At 32.1% G+C, this 17,204-nt stretch overlaps 1 protein-coding gene across 1 annotated transcript in view; it reads right to left on the bottom strand.

Annotated features, from left to right (window-relative positions):
- Window positions 1–17,204, bottom strand: part of LOC108573577 (cholecystokinin receptor type A-like) — a 71,801-nt gene that overhangs the window by 27,634 nt on the left and 26,963 nt on the right. Inside the window, 2 exon segments of the mRNA XM_017936041.1 lie at window positions 653–838; window positions 10,736–10,933. Coding sequence (XP_017791530.1) covers window positions 653–838; window positions 10,736–10,933 — 384 coding nt within the window.

Below are 17,204 nucleotides of genomic sequence, written 5' to 3'. Positions count from 1 at the left end.
TTTTTTTAAAATTTCCTCAAAAACACAAGAAATCTTAAACAAATTTTAGTATTTTTAATAATAAACTACAAAGATCTCATTGAATAAAGAATTTTTATATAGAATTTGATCTATCGGAAATTATCAATAATTATCGATAACTGGCTATCAAATTATCTGTAACTATCGATAGTTTCGATTATCGATATTACTCTACCTCTAACATCTACGTATTTATGAGTATAATAATAAAATGATTAATATCGAATTACGATAAAAGTTATGTGATTCTATTGTTTATTAATTTTTTTATAAAGACAGAATGTAAGATTAGACCTTACCTCTTCATTAATGAAAATTTCGCAAAATGTTTAATAAATTAGAAACAAAGTTTACATTACACAAAATTTATTGCAATTATTCTTTTACTTTACACCGATATACGAGAATTGAATAGATGAAATTTCTGCTCACTTTCGTTATGCACTAAAGCTAAAATACTTTTATAATCATTTTTCATAATTTCCTATAATATAGCCTTCCTTTTTACGAAACTTCGCAGTTTCATCGTAATATCGATTAAAAGCTTCTTCTCATTATTCAACTTCCACATGGAATTTTTAGTAGTCAGTGATAAATTGACAGAACATGCAAGAAGAAACTAAACACTTACGACGTTGTTGACAAGTTGATGTTTGTCTTATTTCCTGGCGTAATCCCCGCCAAAGTTTTGCCGCGATTAAGTAATAAGCTAGGCTCATCACAATTAATGGAATTAAAAGCAACGTTCCATCCAAAAAGAGATTGTAACCTCGTTCGGTACCGACACTTGGCCATTCTTCTCGACACTTGCGTCTTCCTGTAACAACAAACGCAAAATATTTTACAAATTTTTGCAGTGAGACTTGTTATGCATGAATATATTTTAATGTCGTATTAGATGACTTATATTAAGAAATTGGTCGAGACTCTTTATCTTGGGTCGTCCTTCTACGACCTCCAGCATCTGCTCACCTTGAAGGCTTGCGTGGTGGTGTCAACAGAAAGGACTAGGCCCAAGGGTGGTTGTACTTTAGTCACGAATTATTCGTGTGCCCGGTTTACGACACGTCTATTGCTATTGAGAATAAAGACAAAACACTATACTGTATAGTGATACATGTGGCATAAATACAAATTTCTGCGTACATAAAGCAATTTCTAGATCTTGCCTTCTGGTTCTAACGGTTTTAACGAAATCATAAAAAGTTAATTAATTTTCTCAAAAATAGCTTGACTAGGCGACCGTGTCATAAACCCAATCACCTCAACAAAGATTGTTCCTGTGTTGTGATTTTTGTGCCTGATTAGATCATAAGAGAAAATAATTTTATTATCTACTTGCCTTTTTAATTTTATAAAATGAAGGTAAATTGGAATATCGCTATTCCAAATTACCTGCACCGTAACAAAATGCACCGTAACATTACTTTATGTCATTTTTCAATTAGACCAAAGTTTCAGATACTTCTTGTTTTTCATTATTACTGAGAGTTCAAAATATAAAAGATTATTTATTGACCCATGATATTATGCAGTTTTATCTGTTCTCATCATCTGCCGTAATTTGTTATTCATCTTAAACAAAGTTGCGCTTCCTCTACTTCTCTTACAATTCAAAGAAAGCGTACAGATCGTGGTCGTAAAACGAGAGTCTGTTTAACGAATATTAAAAAAAATTCTTCGAATCAAGTTAGTATTTGAATATATTTTTGATGTACCTGTTAAAAAAGAAAGCTAATTGGTAAGCAGTGAACTGAAACATGAACTGGCGAATAAATAAGACACTTCCTTTAGATACGCCATTATCAGAGTGTCTCCTGAATTCTGGTGAACTGAGTTACAATGCTTGAAAAACGTTGGAATACTCTCCCTATAAAAATACGGCTTACACTCGTAAGCCTCAATAATAATAATAATAATAATTGTGCTCCGGACCGTGATAGACTTAAATCTTTGTATTGGAAGAATTTCAATTATAAAATAAATTTTAATAAAATGCTAGTGACTTATGTATGTCAGTAATTTCTTCTTCTACTTGAAGTAAAATATGTAACGACATAACATTTTTAATTTTAACATTTGCTTGTTTTAAAGTGAAATAAAAAGTAGTTTACTGTTATATTGTAAATATTTACTTTTATATTTTGCATAATAAACTCTTACATCTTTTACAAATATGTATTTCCAATTACATACATATTTAACCCATATTTGTATAACCTACAGCCTTAGCCAAAAGTATTAAGCGCCTCATAAAATATGAATTATTTAATAATATTATTGTATTATGAGGAAATCAAGCTATTGAAATGTGAAAAAAAATCACTTTTTATTCATTTTGTCAAACACAGTAATTTCTTTCTGACTTTTACCCTGGTTTTTGAAAGAAAGAATTAATTTGCGTCGATGGTCACTCACTTCACACTCTTTTGGCATAATTCAAGGAAAATTGTTCGACTTTGAAAATATTAACAGCAAAAATAAAGACAAGTTGACGTGTGTTAGCAACAAATACCAACAGCAGACTGTGAGTTTAAGAAGAAACGCAAAATGTAGACTAAGGATCGCTCAGTTGTTTTATTACCCACTACAAACCTTGTCAACTGTTTTGGCAGCATTGGCAAAAGCAACATAGTTTGGATATGAGGCGTTGCTGTCTTTATTATAACAAAGTAGACCATAGAGTTTTAGTCTTCACTGAAAAATCCGATTGACGTAAGTGTATCATTTTTAAAAATTCTTTTCCAATTTCTTGTGCACGATTTGCCACTCTCTGAGCCATATTGTGTAAATTCATGAAACCAACGCCATTCTCAGTCTCTATTCTTAAAGTTCCTACTCTGATTGCTTCATTTTCTGTGCATGAATATATTTTAATGTCGTATTAGATGACTTATATTAAGAAATTGGTCGAGACTCTTTATCTTGGGTCGTCCTTCTACGACCTCCAGCATCTGCTCACCTTGAAGGCTTGCGTGGTGGTGTCAACAGAAAGGACTAGGCCCAAGGGTGGTTGTACTTTAGTCACGAATTATTCGTGTGCCCGGTTTACGACACGTCTATTGCTATTGAGAATAAAGACAAAACACTATACTGTATAGTGATACATGTGGCATAAATACAAATTTCTGCGTACATAAAGCAATTTCTAGATCTTGCCTTCTGGTTCTAACGGTTTTAACGAAATCATAAAAAGTTAATTAATTTTCTCAAAAATAGCTTGACTAGGCGACCGTGTCATAAACCCAATCACCTCAACAAAGATTGTTCCTGTGTTGTGATTTTTGTGCCTGATTAGATCATAAGAGAAAATAATTTTATTATCTACTTGCCTTTTTAATTTTATAAAATGAAGGTAAATTGGAATATCGCTATTCCAAATTACCTGCACCGTAACAAAATGCACCGTAACATTACTTTATGTCATTTTTCAATTAGACCAAAGTTTCAGATACTTCTTGTTTTTCATTATTACTGAGAGTTCAAAATATAAAAGATTATTTATTGACCCATGATATTATGCAGTTTTATCTGTTCTCATCATCTGCCGTAATTTGTTATTCATCTTAAACAAAGTTGCGCTTCCTCTACTTCTCTTACAATTCAAAGAAAGCGTACAGATCGTGGTCGTAAAACGAGAGTCTGTTTAACGAATATTAAAAAAAATTCTTCGAATCAAGTTAGTATTTGAATATATTTTTGATGTACCTGTTAAAAAAGAAAGCTAATTGGTAAGCAGTGAACTGAAACATGAACTGGCGAATAAATAAGACACTTCCTTTAGATACGCCATTATCAGAGTGTCTCCTGAATTCTGGTGAACTGAGTTACAATGCTTGAAAAACGTTGGAATACTCTCCCTATATAAACACGGCTTACACTCGTAAGCCTCAATAATAATAATAATAATAATTGTGCTCCGGACCGTGATAGACTTAAATCTTTGTATTGGAAGAATTTCAATTATAAAATAAATTTTAATAAAATGCTAGTGACTTATGTATGTCAGTAATTTCTTCTTCTACTTGAAGTAAAATATGTAACGACATAACATTTTTAATTTTAACATTTGCTTGTTTTAAAGTGAAATAAAAAGTAGTTTACTGTTATATTGTAAATATTTACTTTTATATTTTGCATAATAAACTCTTACATCTTTTACAAATATGTATTTCCAATTACATACATATTTAACCCATATTTGTATAACCTACAGCCTTAGCCAAAAGTATTAAGCGCCTCATAAAATATGAATTATTTAATAATATTATTGTATTATGAGGAAATCAAGCTATTGAAATGTGAAAAAAAATCACTTTTTATTCATTTTGTCAAACACAGTAATTTCTTTCTGACTTTTACCCTGGTTTTTGAAAGAAAGAATTAATTTGCGTCGATGGTCACTCACTTCACACTCTTTTGGCATAATTCAAGGAAAATTGTTCGACTTTGAAAATATTAACAGCAAAAATAAAGACAAGTTGACGTGTGTTAGCAACAAATACCAACAGCAGACTGTGAGTTTAAGAAGAAACGCAAAATGTAGACTAAGGATCGCTCAGTTGTTTTATTACCCACTACAAACCTTGTCAACTGTTTTGGCAGCATTGGCAAAAGCAACATAGTTTGGATATGAGGCGTTGCTGTCTTTATTATAACAAAGTAGACCATAGAGTTTTAGTCTTCACTGAAAAATCCGATTGACGTAAGTGTATCATTTTTAAAAATTCTTTTCCAATTTCTTGTGCACGATTTGCCACTCTCTGAGCCATATTGTGTAAATTCATGAAACCAACGCCATTCTCAGTCTCTATTCTTAAAGTTCCTACTCTGATTGCTTCATTTTCTGGATTTTCAGCATTAAACGCTCTTGGAGACGAGTAAAAGTTTCTCGAAGTAGAGTTTCTTTCTTAAAAAATTATCCAAATACTTACACGCCGAAGTAACAGTTTCAACTTTTCGTAGACTTAGGACTATAGATTCTAAGAAGACACTAAATCTAACTGAGAGAATACTAAATATGTTTTCTATTATTCTACCTGCTTTGCATAATCTATATTTATAAATTCGCTCGGGACGAGATTTTTAACGATGCCCAGTAAACGCTTCCATTATGTTTGCCAATAAAGAGAAAGCATCGTCGGTGACTAATATAAATGGGGTGGCAGAGATTCTGGTCAAGATATAACAAAAATAGTTATATTAGTAACAAAAATTAATTCTAATCCTAACTTTTGTTTTAATTCGTAACACTGAATAACAGATTACTTTTTGTTACCTGATACAGTACTAAAACAGTAAATGGCTGACGGTTAAATGCATAGTTCGAAAAAAATCACAGCTTAAGGGGTTAAATATACAGTGTCGACGAAAATCGGTGTCAATAAAACACTACCGATGGAAACATTATCTACGAAATTATCGATGATTTCAGGGCAGCCCGCTTCCAACTGCATGATGTTTTATACACCGTGGACTGTAAATCATGGTAGATATAAGTAGAATGAGAGACATTCTATAGTTCGAAGTAAGTCGTAATAATAGAATACCATTTTGTCATACGTAGCTTCATAAGTCAGAAAAATGAATTTGAAAATCGGTGTGAAATATAAATTGCAATACATTACTGTCAATTCAACTATTTTTACTTCTTTCGTTACGTGTTTACACTTACGTTAAACGTAGAAAGTTCCATTTTCTAAATTTTTATAAAAATTAAAACTTATTTTTTAAAAATCCAATAACAGTACACAGAAACAAAATAAAATATTTACTATATTTCGACTATAGGTGTAAAACGTTAATAAATAAAGTGGAGAGCAACAGACAATACTTTTTTTAATTCATTCTGCACGACGAATATGTGTAATATTTTACGGAAAATGAGTGACGAATAAATTCTGTGTACCTCACAGGAATTAAAAAAAATTAAATTAAATTAAATTGCTCTCGTTACGATAATTAATAAAATGAAGACACAACTTAGACTTGGATGAACAATTTAAGTATATTTTATGTATAAGTTTGAGCACTATTCTTTTGTATTACTTTACTATTCATTTTCTATAAGTAGATTAAATTTTAGAAATGTTTTATTCTTCTTAAGTAGAAACTGCTCTTATTCTGTTAAAGGATTAAATATAATTTTATGAAATGCACAATACGGATAAAATGAACATTTCAATTAAACCTTTGATAGATGTAAAATCTACAGTTTCTCTGAATGTCAACCAATTCTCAGTTTTATCCCTACAATTATAATATACAATAAGCACATCTAATAACTTCACTGAATGTCTAACTTTGTTTCGGTATGATTAAATAATCTGGAGATAATGTCGCGAAATCCAGTTACACGTATAATATGCTCTAAAAGAGATAAGAGCTGAGGGACTATTCTCAATGTTTCAAATGCTTCGCGTATTTGCAAACATATATTTCCTACATGCATGGATTATGCTTACAAGCAAAGGCCATTTTTGATAAAGGTAACATGTTTATGTTGAAACGATACTGTAGTGCATGTAGAATGTAGCAATTGCTATATTGAGAAACATTGAAAAATATGTAATAGTTGTGCACTAAATAAAGTAAAATACGAAATCTAAAAATTTGAATCAGTAATGATACCTTTATTAGTTGTATTTCGAGTTATAAAATAAATTAAATTGAAAATATATATTTAAAATACATAAGAAGTTGTAATAATACATACCTACCTAATTGCTTGAATATTGTAGCGAAGCAACTTTCTTAAGAACTTGAAATTAAACTAAGTTTTTAATATACAAAAATGAATGGACAAAGCGCAAATGTTTGGATGCAGGTTGATTTTCTTAAAAATATACCTGTTCTGTCCGATACATTTTTAAATAGCACTTCATAAACCTAACTACTCAAAAAATTTTCATTTTCCAATTAATTTTATCTTACTATCTTTTCCCTGAACACATGTTCTACCAAGATTTCTGTGTTCATGTTTGCGCACGGTAACTGAAAACCAAAATGGTCTGCCCGAATTCCCTTGGCTTATTAATCAGTAACTAATTTTCGACTAGTGACGCGCGAATAGGCGCGTATACCAATAGGAATTCGCTCATTTTTGCACCTCTCATTTTCTTCAGTTTCTTCAGCACCATTCTAGCACTACCGTTCTTATACTACCGTATGACCGGTTGGTTATGGAAAAAGGAAATAAGTAGAGAGGGGATAAGCGAAAAAGAGTACCTAAGAGACCCGTACTTTGAAACCATTTAAATTGCAGATAAAAAATCTCACGCTTTGAAACCATCTAAATTACGTATAAAAAATTTTCTCCTACCATAGTAGATAGAGAAGATAATTAGGTGATCTGCTTTACATGGTCCACCCTATACAGTAATAGAAGACCTGACTAGTGAGAAAGTTTAATGTTAGCCTGTCTCTCTGGTGGTGAAGCGTGGAAGGTACCGCCACAACCGATTACCGAAATAGTAATTTTGCACAGATTCTGAAGGCGATCCACTTTGTAACATACCACGAAACGACGCAACGTGTTTGCATAGCTGTACGACAATTTATAAATATACTAATTCGCAGGGATATGCGGTACTCGATTGACACAAGTGATTCTTCTCGGTAACGAAAGAAATAAGAGCTATAGTGTATACGACATTTTTTGTTCAGATCGACCTACTAATCACATGGGCGAAGTTTGTTGAATTTCTCACGGGACACTCTGTATATTTTACATCAGAGCTAATAGAGAATTCTTGTAATAAGGCATCTATCAAGCACATTAAACTCACACATTACATAGTACTTGTTAAAGTATAGTAAATTAAACACTTCATTACACTACCTACAATCATAATTAGCCCTCACGTTATTAAGTTATCGTGAGCATATCGAAATTTTGTAATACCGTTCGATACAAAGCAACGTGTCACAAGTTGTTTAGATAAGAACTAAGCTACAATAGGACCTGACTTTTATATTTACGTTCATTTTGTGTTGGTAAATGAATTTATATTTATTTGTTATTCAGTGGAATCCGCTTATTATGATCACTTTGGGTCTTGTAATTTTTGATAAGAATAACCGACTGATAACATTAACCTTTGCGGACGGTGAATTATGTGCCATGTTGAAATACTGATTACTTGTATAACACATGATTCTTTTCTTTTTTTTTTTTTCAATGTAAATTTTTCGAATTCATAATCATTCAACTGTTTTTATTGCTTAGAGGTACGAGTTTATTGCTAGCGTTTATAGTGTTTGGTGAATGCATATATGAGTCTATCGTCCTCAAAGGGTTAAACAGAGAATAAAAACATTTCATTATTGAACTTAAATTATTAAAAACAATTATACGATTTGTACAATTTATATTTATCACAAACTGTACACTTAATATAACATTACATATTTATGCTACCTTTCTTATAAATAACTATTTTTGAAAACCACATAAAATATATTTGAAAGACTTATCAAGTGTTATCTGTCGTATTTACGTATTTCCTATGAATTCTTGCCATGCACTCATGTAAAAGATAAAATGTATGCTTCGGTTAGAAGGAAGTTTTGAAAAAAAGGCCCATTTAGTACGAAATCGCTAAAAATTCTTATCGTTTGTTCCCAAGTGTAATTATCACAATTGATACCAGTAGCCGAAGTTTGATTACAATAGACGGATTATTTTTAACTAATTTTATATAGTGTTTTGGAACCAACTGTTTATGATAACAATAGCCAATTGATAACATTATTCCTGATTAAATCGGATCCTACTGTATAACCAGACTTCACGTATTGGACGGTCAAGGCCACTTTTCTGCTGGCGCTTTTAAGCATTTACAAGCCCTACCAAACAAGGCTGCAGTGGTTTGGCAACTGACACAATAGATTTATAGGTGGACACTTCTGAATCTTCGGGAGAATCAACTGCTGTAATGTAATCTTTGTCCTTTTTGCTTGTGGCAATACGATTTTTTCCCCTTTTCTTTTATGACGCTACAAATATTTCAGACAGTGCGATAAAAGATAATTTGTGTGTGCTGCCGTAGTACAATGGACGTAGTTTAAGGCGGAACGTTAAAAGATTGTAGGCGACAACTGCAAGCCTTCGAAGGCGTAATGGGCTTACCCCTCAAAGTCCTTGACCGGCCAATATATTTCGGCAGATTATACAAGGACAGCGTATTGCATAAACGAAAAGGATAAAGATCACGCTGCTGTAATCGATTCACCTCAAAGGTTTAGGAGTGCCCACATATAAGTCTATTGTGTCAGAGGCCAATAGAGAATAAATTTCATTAGTATTATTTAATTACAGCGATCAACTATTAAACGCTAAATAAAAATTGCCGAATAAGTTTGGTAACAGTGCCCCTAAACCAAATGAAACGTATGATGCGTCAATTGAAAAAGCTTCCTAGGAAAACCATTTCGACAAAGTTTCAGCTCTTTACTCCTATCATTAGGGTAGTTAACGACCTAAATATGATTTTCAGTTTACGCTCGTTTCTGTTTTTCGTTCTACCGTATGGAAAATTATGAAAAAAATCTGAGATACTATAGTCAGTGTTACATATCTGAGAATTTTTTCAGATTTTTTGACTGAGAAACCTCTTTTTATTTCAAATTTAGTACTTTAAAGATCGACCGAGCAAAGATGAAGCTTCTCACTTGCCCCTCCCGGCAAACAGGCTATAAGAAGGCAGATATTTCATTCCCACTATTCTGCAGCTCTATACTGCTTTTGCTTGAGGGGAAGTTCTGGTGTAAGTAGACAACCGATGTTCAATAAGTCGTCAATAATGTAGCGCGTTGATAAGCAAACAGGAGAGTTCAAAAATTATTTGGTTGCCTTATCTGCCTATTTGTGTCAGCGTGCGAGAATTACATTCTTCATTACCTAGGATGTTAATTTTGAAACCTCGGGAAATGTGTTAATATCTTTCAAGATTTAAAGAAGTGAAAACCGCAACACTTTTTGTTATTCTTGAATAATAAAAATAGCTTCCTGCGCTTTGAAAAATTATTTATATAGCTCACAAATTTCTAACTGAAATGAGAAGAAGTATGCCACCACCGTTTCCACGCCTCGAAAATCGGCACGTCGCTTATTTGTTATCGATTTCTCACGATCTAGCCTCGATCGTCGCCTATTGTTGTTCATGAAAGTGTAAATGCGATCGCCATATTCTATCGCTATTGGCTGATTAACAGCAAAAACGTCACAATTTCTCTTCCGTTTTTCACTTTCAGACGTTAAGTCCCGCCTGAAGCCTCATTTTTTCTTGGTCGAGCTTCATAGTGCAAAAGAAATGCACTTATACTTCAAGAGGGAAATACATATTTAATTCCGAAAATAACTACACGATTGTAACAAATTCAAAATTTTCGTAGGTTTGGAAAAATAATTGTTGCATCCAAGTTACCGTAATTCTATTTGAATTTTCGCGTCACTTGAGGCGCTAAACTATAGGATCGGTTACCGATAGTCTGTTTGAAATATTGTGATTTTATCTTAATGCGTACAGTCAGACTGTGTTTTTCGTGATTTTCATTGTCGCGTGCAATGTTCCGTGTTGATATTCGTTGCAAAATGTTTGGTGTGCTATGAAATATGAAGTATGATATATTTCATACAATATGAAAATGCCTTGAAAAATATGAAATAAAAAATACACAACTTGATTAAAAAGAGATTAAAAAATAATCCAACCTCCTCGTATATTCTGTAGTCGCGAAACGACGAGGATTGGTGCATTCCACGTAAGACTAGCTATCCAGATGACAGCGATCATTTTGTAAGCGTGAAATTGCGTCTGCCACCTTCTCGACTTTAACGGTCTGCAAATGGCGAAGTAACGCTCCAAGGAAATGGCGACTAATGTCCAGACTCCAACAGACACGGATACAGCTGAAATGAAATATTAAATTAATGTTTATATGATTGTTTGTTATTATGCATTTACTTACATTGGTACATGTATCGATGAAATTATGTCACAAAAAAGGAAAAACATCCCTTACTAATAGTGTGTAGTAAGAGAAATCTCTAAAAAACATTCTAACCTCAAAAATATTACTCATATTCAAACTATTGATTGTTGCCTTATAAACAAAGAGTTGAATTTTTCTTCAAATCATCGTCAAATGTTATACTTTGTGAAAGCTGAGTGATGTAACCTTTGTATAGTCCGTGGAAGAGATACAACGAGGTCGTAAATTAAAGAATTAAGTAGCGGCACCGATTGATGCAGTGACACCCACGATCAGCATTCAGCATTTTACGTTTCTAATTGAGACTGAATGAAAGCTAAAGCGTACTTCTGTAAAATTGAGATTTCGAGCCCTTATATTCTCAGGCTTTTGTCGATTTTCTTGTCGGTATGCTTGAACATGTAAATTTTGACGCCTGACTGATTTTACGACCGCTCAATACTTCTTCCCCGGACTATAACTAGTTCGAAAAATTCTTTTACTATTAAAATCATTGTAAAATTTGAATTAAAGGAAAATTTTTAGATATTACCGTAGATATTATTACAAAATGAATTAATACTTTTATTAATATATTCTCCTATTGACTCTAAACATTTATCGAGTATTACACTAAATAATTAAAGTATGAAATTTTTCGGTTCTCAGATTCGCACACGTTGCCAGTGTGCCAAATTCAATATGAAATACGAATTTCATGTGATTCAAATATTCGATGTAAGTTCGACGTTTCTCAAGAGCCTTTCAATTTTTCTTCAAATTCGTTTAAATGGCTCAAGTAGTATCTCTGCGATTATTGCACTATACATAACTGCTCTGTACTTCTATTCTACTTATACAGTGTGTCTTTTTTAGCTAGACACGGTGAAATATCTCAGTAGGAACTGAAGCTATTGAAAAAGTGGTTTTACAAATGTTGTTTGGTATGATGCAGTACATAACGTAGTATAGTCTGTAACGGATGTATTCACGCTTATTTTTTTAAATGAAACGCTATATTATTTTATTCTTAATATTATAGCGTTTGTTGAGACGAATTTAACGAGGTGCCACATTAAGTCACGTCGTTTTATAGAAAGTTATAAAATCGTGAAGAATTTGTATCAGTAACACAGTCAATAGAGGTGTGCGAGAACCCGATGTTGGGGACGGATCGGGAAGGGATCTGGTCGAGTCGGGTCGGATTCCTGAAAGTACCGGGATTCTCGAAAATGTCGAGAATACCAAAAATTCCGAGAACCCGTTTACCGTTTCGAGACTTGCTTTAATAAACACGACCGCGGTTTCAATTTTTCGTACACAATGTTTACGCAGTCGTTTTATTTATATCAAATCGCACGAATCCTAGTGTCCGTGTTATTAATGTTGGCAGTGGGTGTGAGTTTTATTATATTTGCTTTTTCAGTACATACACAAAACGAAACATACAAAAGAAAAGAATAAACAATTGTCCCTCTACATCCAGCATCGTATCATGTTACCAGTGCGCCTTCCTTCCAAAACATCGTTACTTCTCCAACACTGACACACAGACATCATACATTCCATAAATCGTAACAAAAAGTGCAGAAACATTGTCCTAATAATATGAATCCCGACACTTTCGAAAATCCAGTCTCTTCCGGGAATCGAGGACATTCTCGAGAATCCCGGCACTATCGGGAATCTCGAAATTTTCAGGAACTCGTCCCAATCCCGGAAAAATTCCCATCTCGACACGACCTGATATTTTCGGGTTCTCGCACACCTTTAACAGTCAAGTAGGATTTAGCTGACGGAAGGAGTATGATACGTGCTGACCTAACTACCAGATTCTTCGCTATTTCACAATTATTCATAAAACGAAATGACTTCTTGTCGAATATCGTTAAATTCGTCTCAACAAACACATCAGATTACAAAATATATATTAATACCACATTATATCCTACATCAAACCAAGAAACTTTTGTAAGAACATTTTTTCGATAGCTTCATTTCCTTCTGAGATATCCCACCGTGTCCAGTTAAAACAGACACCCTGTATATGTAAGCTTCTCGAAATTTCGAGACGGTTCTTTAGAGCGCCATCTGTTACACACTTGTCGCCGCAGTGCGAGCGTTAAATCTGGAACCTCCGAATGCCGCCTCTAATTTCATTATTACCCACAATTTCTTCAATATAATTGTTTAATATGCAATATTACGTGGACAGTTTAAATTTACAATTATTCAATGAGTTGCTCTCGAACAGCCGAATCGATCGGACGTGTTTTCCACTGCTTGCGTATCCTATTCCACATATTATATCGTACTGATTTGTTTTTCGAATAATACATGTAATATCCATTACGAACATAATGTGAATCGTAGTGTATGTAAAAACAGTGAAACCTGGAATAGAGAAGTTATGCATCGATATAAATGGAAATACATACTCAATTCTCCAACCAAGTATCTGACAAAATTCCATGCATTAGTTGTAATAAACAATTCCATTCCTAATAAGGAACAAAGAATTATAATCGACGCTATCGAAGATAAATACATCCCTTAACACGTTCGCTGCCACCAATTTCCATGATAGAACGGTGTTATTTACAGGTAATACAGCATAAAAAATGCACAGTTTGAGTATTTAATAAATATCAGGTGTGTATAAGTGCAGGCATCTATCGTATTATGTAAAATTGAAAAAAAAAATATAGATACTAAGAATGTAAGTGAAAATAATTCGAAGGATAGTGGGCGATGCTTCAACAAAACCGTGAAGGCGAACGTGTTAACCCTTTCATTACTATTGGCGTCTATAGGCGTTTTAAAAATTTGTTCGCACTATACTGTTGAAGCTTTTTGACGTACTTGAACCTTAACTTAATTCTTAATTTTATCCTTTACGCATTTCTACCTTATTTTAACGAAACGAATTTGAAAACGATACGGCTAAAATAAGAAATTTTGCAGCGGTGGTTAAAAATTTACCGTTAATCACCCACGTTACGCATTAAAATCTGCCGTAGCGAAAGGGATAAAAGAATATGCATATGCTATAGCAAAAATAACTGGATTTAATGCTATTTGTTTTGCCTCCCAAATATTCAATGATAAAATTTGAATAGGTATATCTAAACAGTAAAGAAACAGCCAAAAGTTTTGTAACCAAACATAAAACAATATTCGGCGTTAATGCTAGTCCTGCAGTTACATCTCGATTCAATTCATCCCAAAGGACGAAACTGCGATCACTTTTCAAAAATTCAAAAATATGCTTACCTCTTGTAAACTTAATAGAAATGATATGTTTTCTACTGAGAGAAAATAAATTTTTAAATATATTTTTTCGTTTGCAAGTTTAATACAAACGACGTGTTTTCTGTCGAGAGAAACAGAATTTTACGTGGACACCGTATGCTGAGTATTCAAAACTTTATCGTGCCACTCCAAATTCATACGTATCTTTAGAATATACGTAAATACGTTATATTACCTATTTGCAATACATGAATTTGAATACTTGTAATAGAACATTTGGTATTTGAAAAATTTTTAAATTGAGAAGCGTGTCTTAAAATTAACATCTTAACAATTCTTGAACAAAGTTAAAAGTTCGATAGAAAAGTAAAAATATCCAACATAAAGTAAAAAAATGTTAAATCTTCTTCTTACGTTTGCAAAAATAAAGTAAATCTTCTACATTTCCAAACACACATATTGATCTTTTGAATTACGCAACTAAAATGTGAAATACAAGCAATCAAAAAGGTCTGCTTCCACCTCGTTAGAATTTATTTATTAAAATTTACGTGATTTCATTTAGAAACATAACATTCACTGTTGGTATATATTTTTTTAATATTTAGAATTTAGAATTAAATTAAGGAGAAAGAATGACGTAACAGAAACAGGTAAAAAAAATTTACAGTACCTTAGAATTCAGCAAAATGTCTAGAAACAAGACTCCAAAGACGAATACAAATTAGTTTCTTATTTACAAGCGAGTAGAAAAGACGTTACACAAAATATTTCTTCCATAATGGAAACTATCTGCTTATATTTATTTGTTTCATTTTTAATAAATAAATGTAAATTATTTTTCTTTGTACTAATATTAAGTTCCTAAATAAAATCACGTGAATATTATTTATTCACTACTTTCTCTGTTAAAATTGTATTATACAATGCAAAATAAAGTCTAACAAAGTGTACAAAGTGTACTTTTTTGACCGAGTGTATCGAAAACTCGAAAGGAAGTCATTTTGACACATGTTATGTGCGTGATAGAAACAGCGAAATAGTAATATCGAATTGGAAAACAGCAGCAAAAGTTACGCGAGAGGCCAGTACATTACACTCCGTCGATATTTCCATTGGAACTTCAATAATTCTATTAAAACTTTTCTAATGGAAATTTAATCTGAAAATATTTGAATTCGAAAACAATGTCCATATTGAACAATTCAAACACGTTATACTTGCAGTGAGTAGAACAATGACAGATAACGCTACAATTACGAAACATCGTTTTTTATTTCACTATAACGAAATTTTCCGAACTTTTTGCCCCCCACTCCCCGATTCTGAACCAGATAAATAAATCTTTGCGGATAAAACCGTATGCTCTGGCAAATATTCTGGTGTTGAGTTTTTTACAGTTTGAGAGATTTGCGCTTCATTGCACCGTTGCTTTAAGTTCTCGATCGTAAACATCAAACGGTGGAACGGTGGAGTTAGTTCCTCTTGAAATTAACGTTATTACACGGAAAATAGGATTTTACAAGTTCCCTTCGAGGATTTCTAATAACGAAGAGAGCAAGTAAATACTTTATTACTTAACGACACTCGGTTTGTTTTTCAGAGAAATAATCCAATCATTATGGTTCAGCAAATTTATAAATAATTAATAATCAACTAGAATAAATTAGTTGTGATTCATGAATAACGTACAAATTCCACTTTACGAATAAATTGAATTTATTCATTATCGTTTTATGTTTTTAAACTGATAATATTTTATGAATTATTATAAATTCCATTTATTCATTATTTGTTAAAATCGAATTTACTGGTTATTCACTAATAACAAATTTATTCAGTAGTTATTCGCAAATAACGAAATATTCGAATTGATTCGTTATTTCTTACTCGTTATTCGAAATAACTTTTGCCCACCACTGCCAAAAACCTACTTTTTCTCGAGGACTTGGAAGTATTTCCTTTGTTCTCCTACAGTGAAAATATTCAAAACTTCATGAACATATTCATTCTTTACGACTTCGTATCTATAATATTATCAATATTTCAAAGAAATACTAACAATTTTCTGTATAATCTAAAAATATCTAAGAATCTAAGAATGTCAATATGACTATTCTTAACTAAAGCTTTATAGTACGAAAATTCTCTTTAAACCGTTTAATAAAGAATAAAATTTTATCCTTCATGATAAGGTAAATAATAGTGCGATTTGCAAATCTTTAAAAACACAATTTGTACAATTTTAACTTTATTAATAGCAATCTTTAAATAGTGATAGCTTTCCGTATATTTTCATAGTGCATTTTACAGTAAAATTATTCAAAGCAATTACTATTGTAATAGTAAGTATACTTTAACAATATTGATTAAAATTGGTTTCAATAATTGGACTACTTAAAATGATTTAGTTATATTTCTATCAAGTGGTCTTTTTCGAAAAAATATAATACCTTTTTTTACACTTTACACAACTTTTCTTATAAAATTTGTGTTAAATATGCGCAAATCACTAGTGGAATGTTGAAACTGATAATCAATTAGTAGCACGATGTAATCCCATAAAGAAATTATCGATTTAAAATTTTAAATGTTCCATTTAAACGTCCACTTGAAATAATTAATGAAGTGAAATGTTATTCAGCTTTATGGAATAAGTTTTCTTTAATTCCTTTTCCTCAGCTTATTTCTGTGGAGCAATCCCTTCTAATGACAATAATTACGAGATGATGACATCTTGAAATAATTATGCCTTTTATCATGATAGCTTTTCATTAAATTCAACCATTTTAATTTCTCTAAGTTACAAATTACGTGAAGCTATTATTCTCTATTAAGAAATAAACTGTTAGACTGTCAACTAATAGTTTTAATTCCATTATTTTCACCCTATTTTTACTTCGAATAATTATTCTTCCTACTTCTAATGCACTGAAATGCGTTTCTAATATTTACGA

This window comes from Habropoda laboriosa, unplaced genomic scaffold (assembly GCF_001263275.1).
Source record: "Habropoda laboriosa isolate 0110345459 unplaced genomic scaffold, ASM126327v1 scaffold158, whole genome shotgun sequence".
NCBI classification, from domain to species: Eukaryota; Metazoa; Arthropoda; class Insecta; order Hymenoptera; family Apidae; genus Habropoda; species Habropoda laboriosa.
Note: the sequence above shows the minus strand (reverse complement) of the source record. Positions and strands in the feature narration are given on the sequence as shown.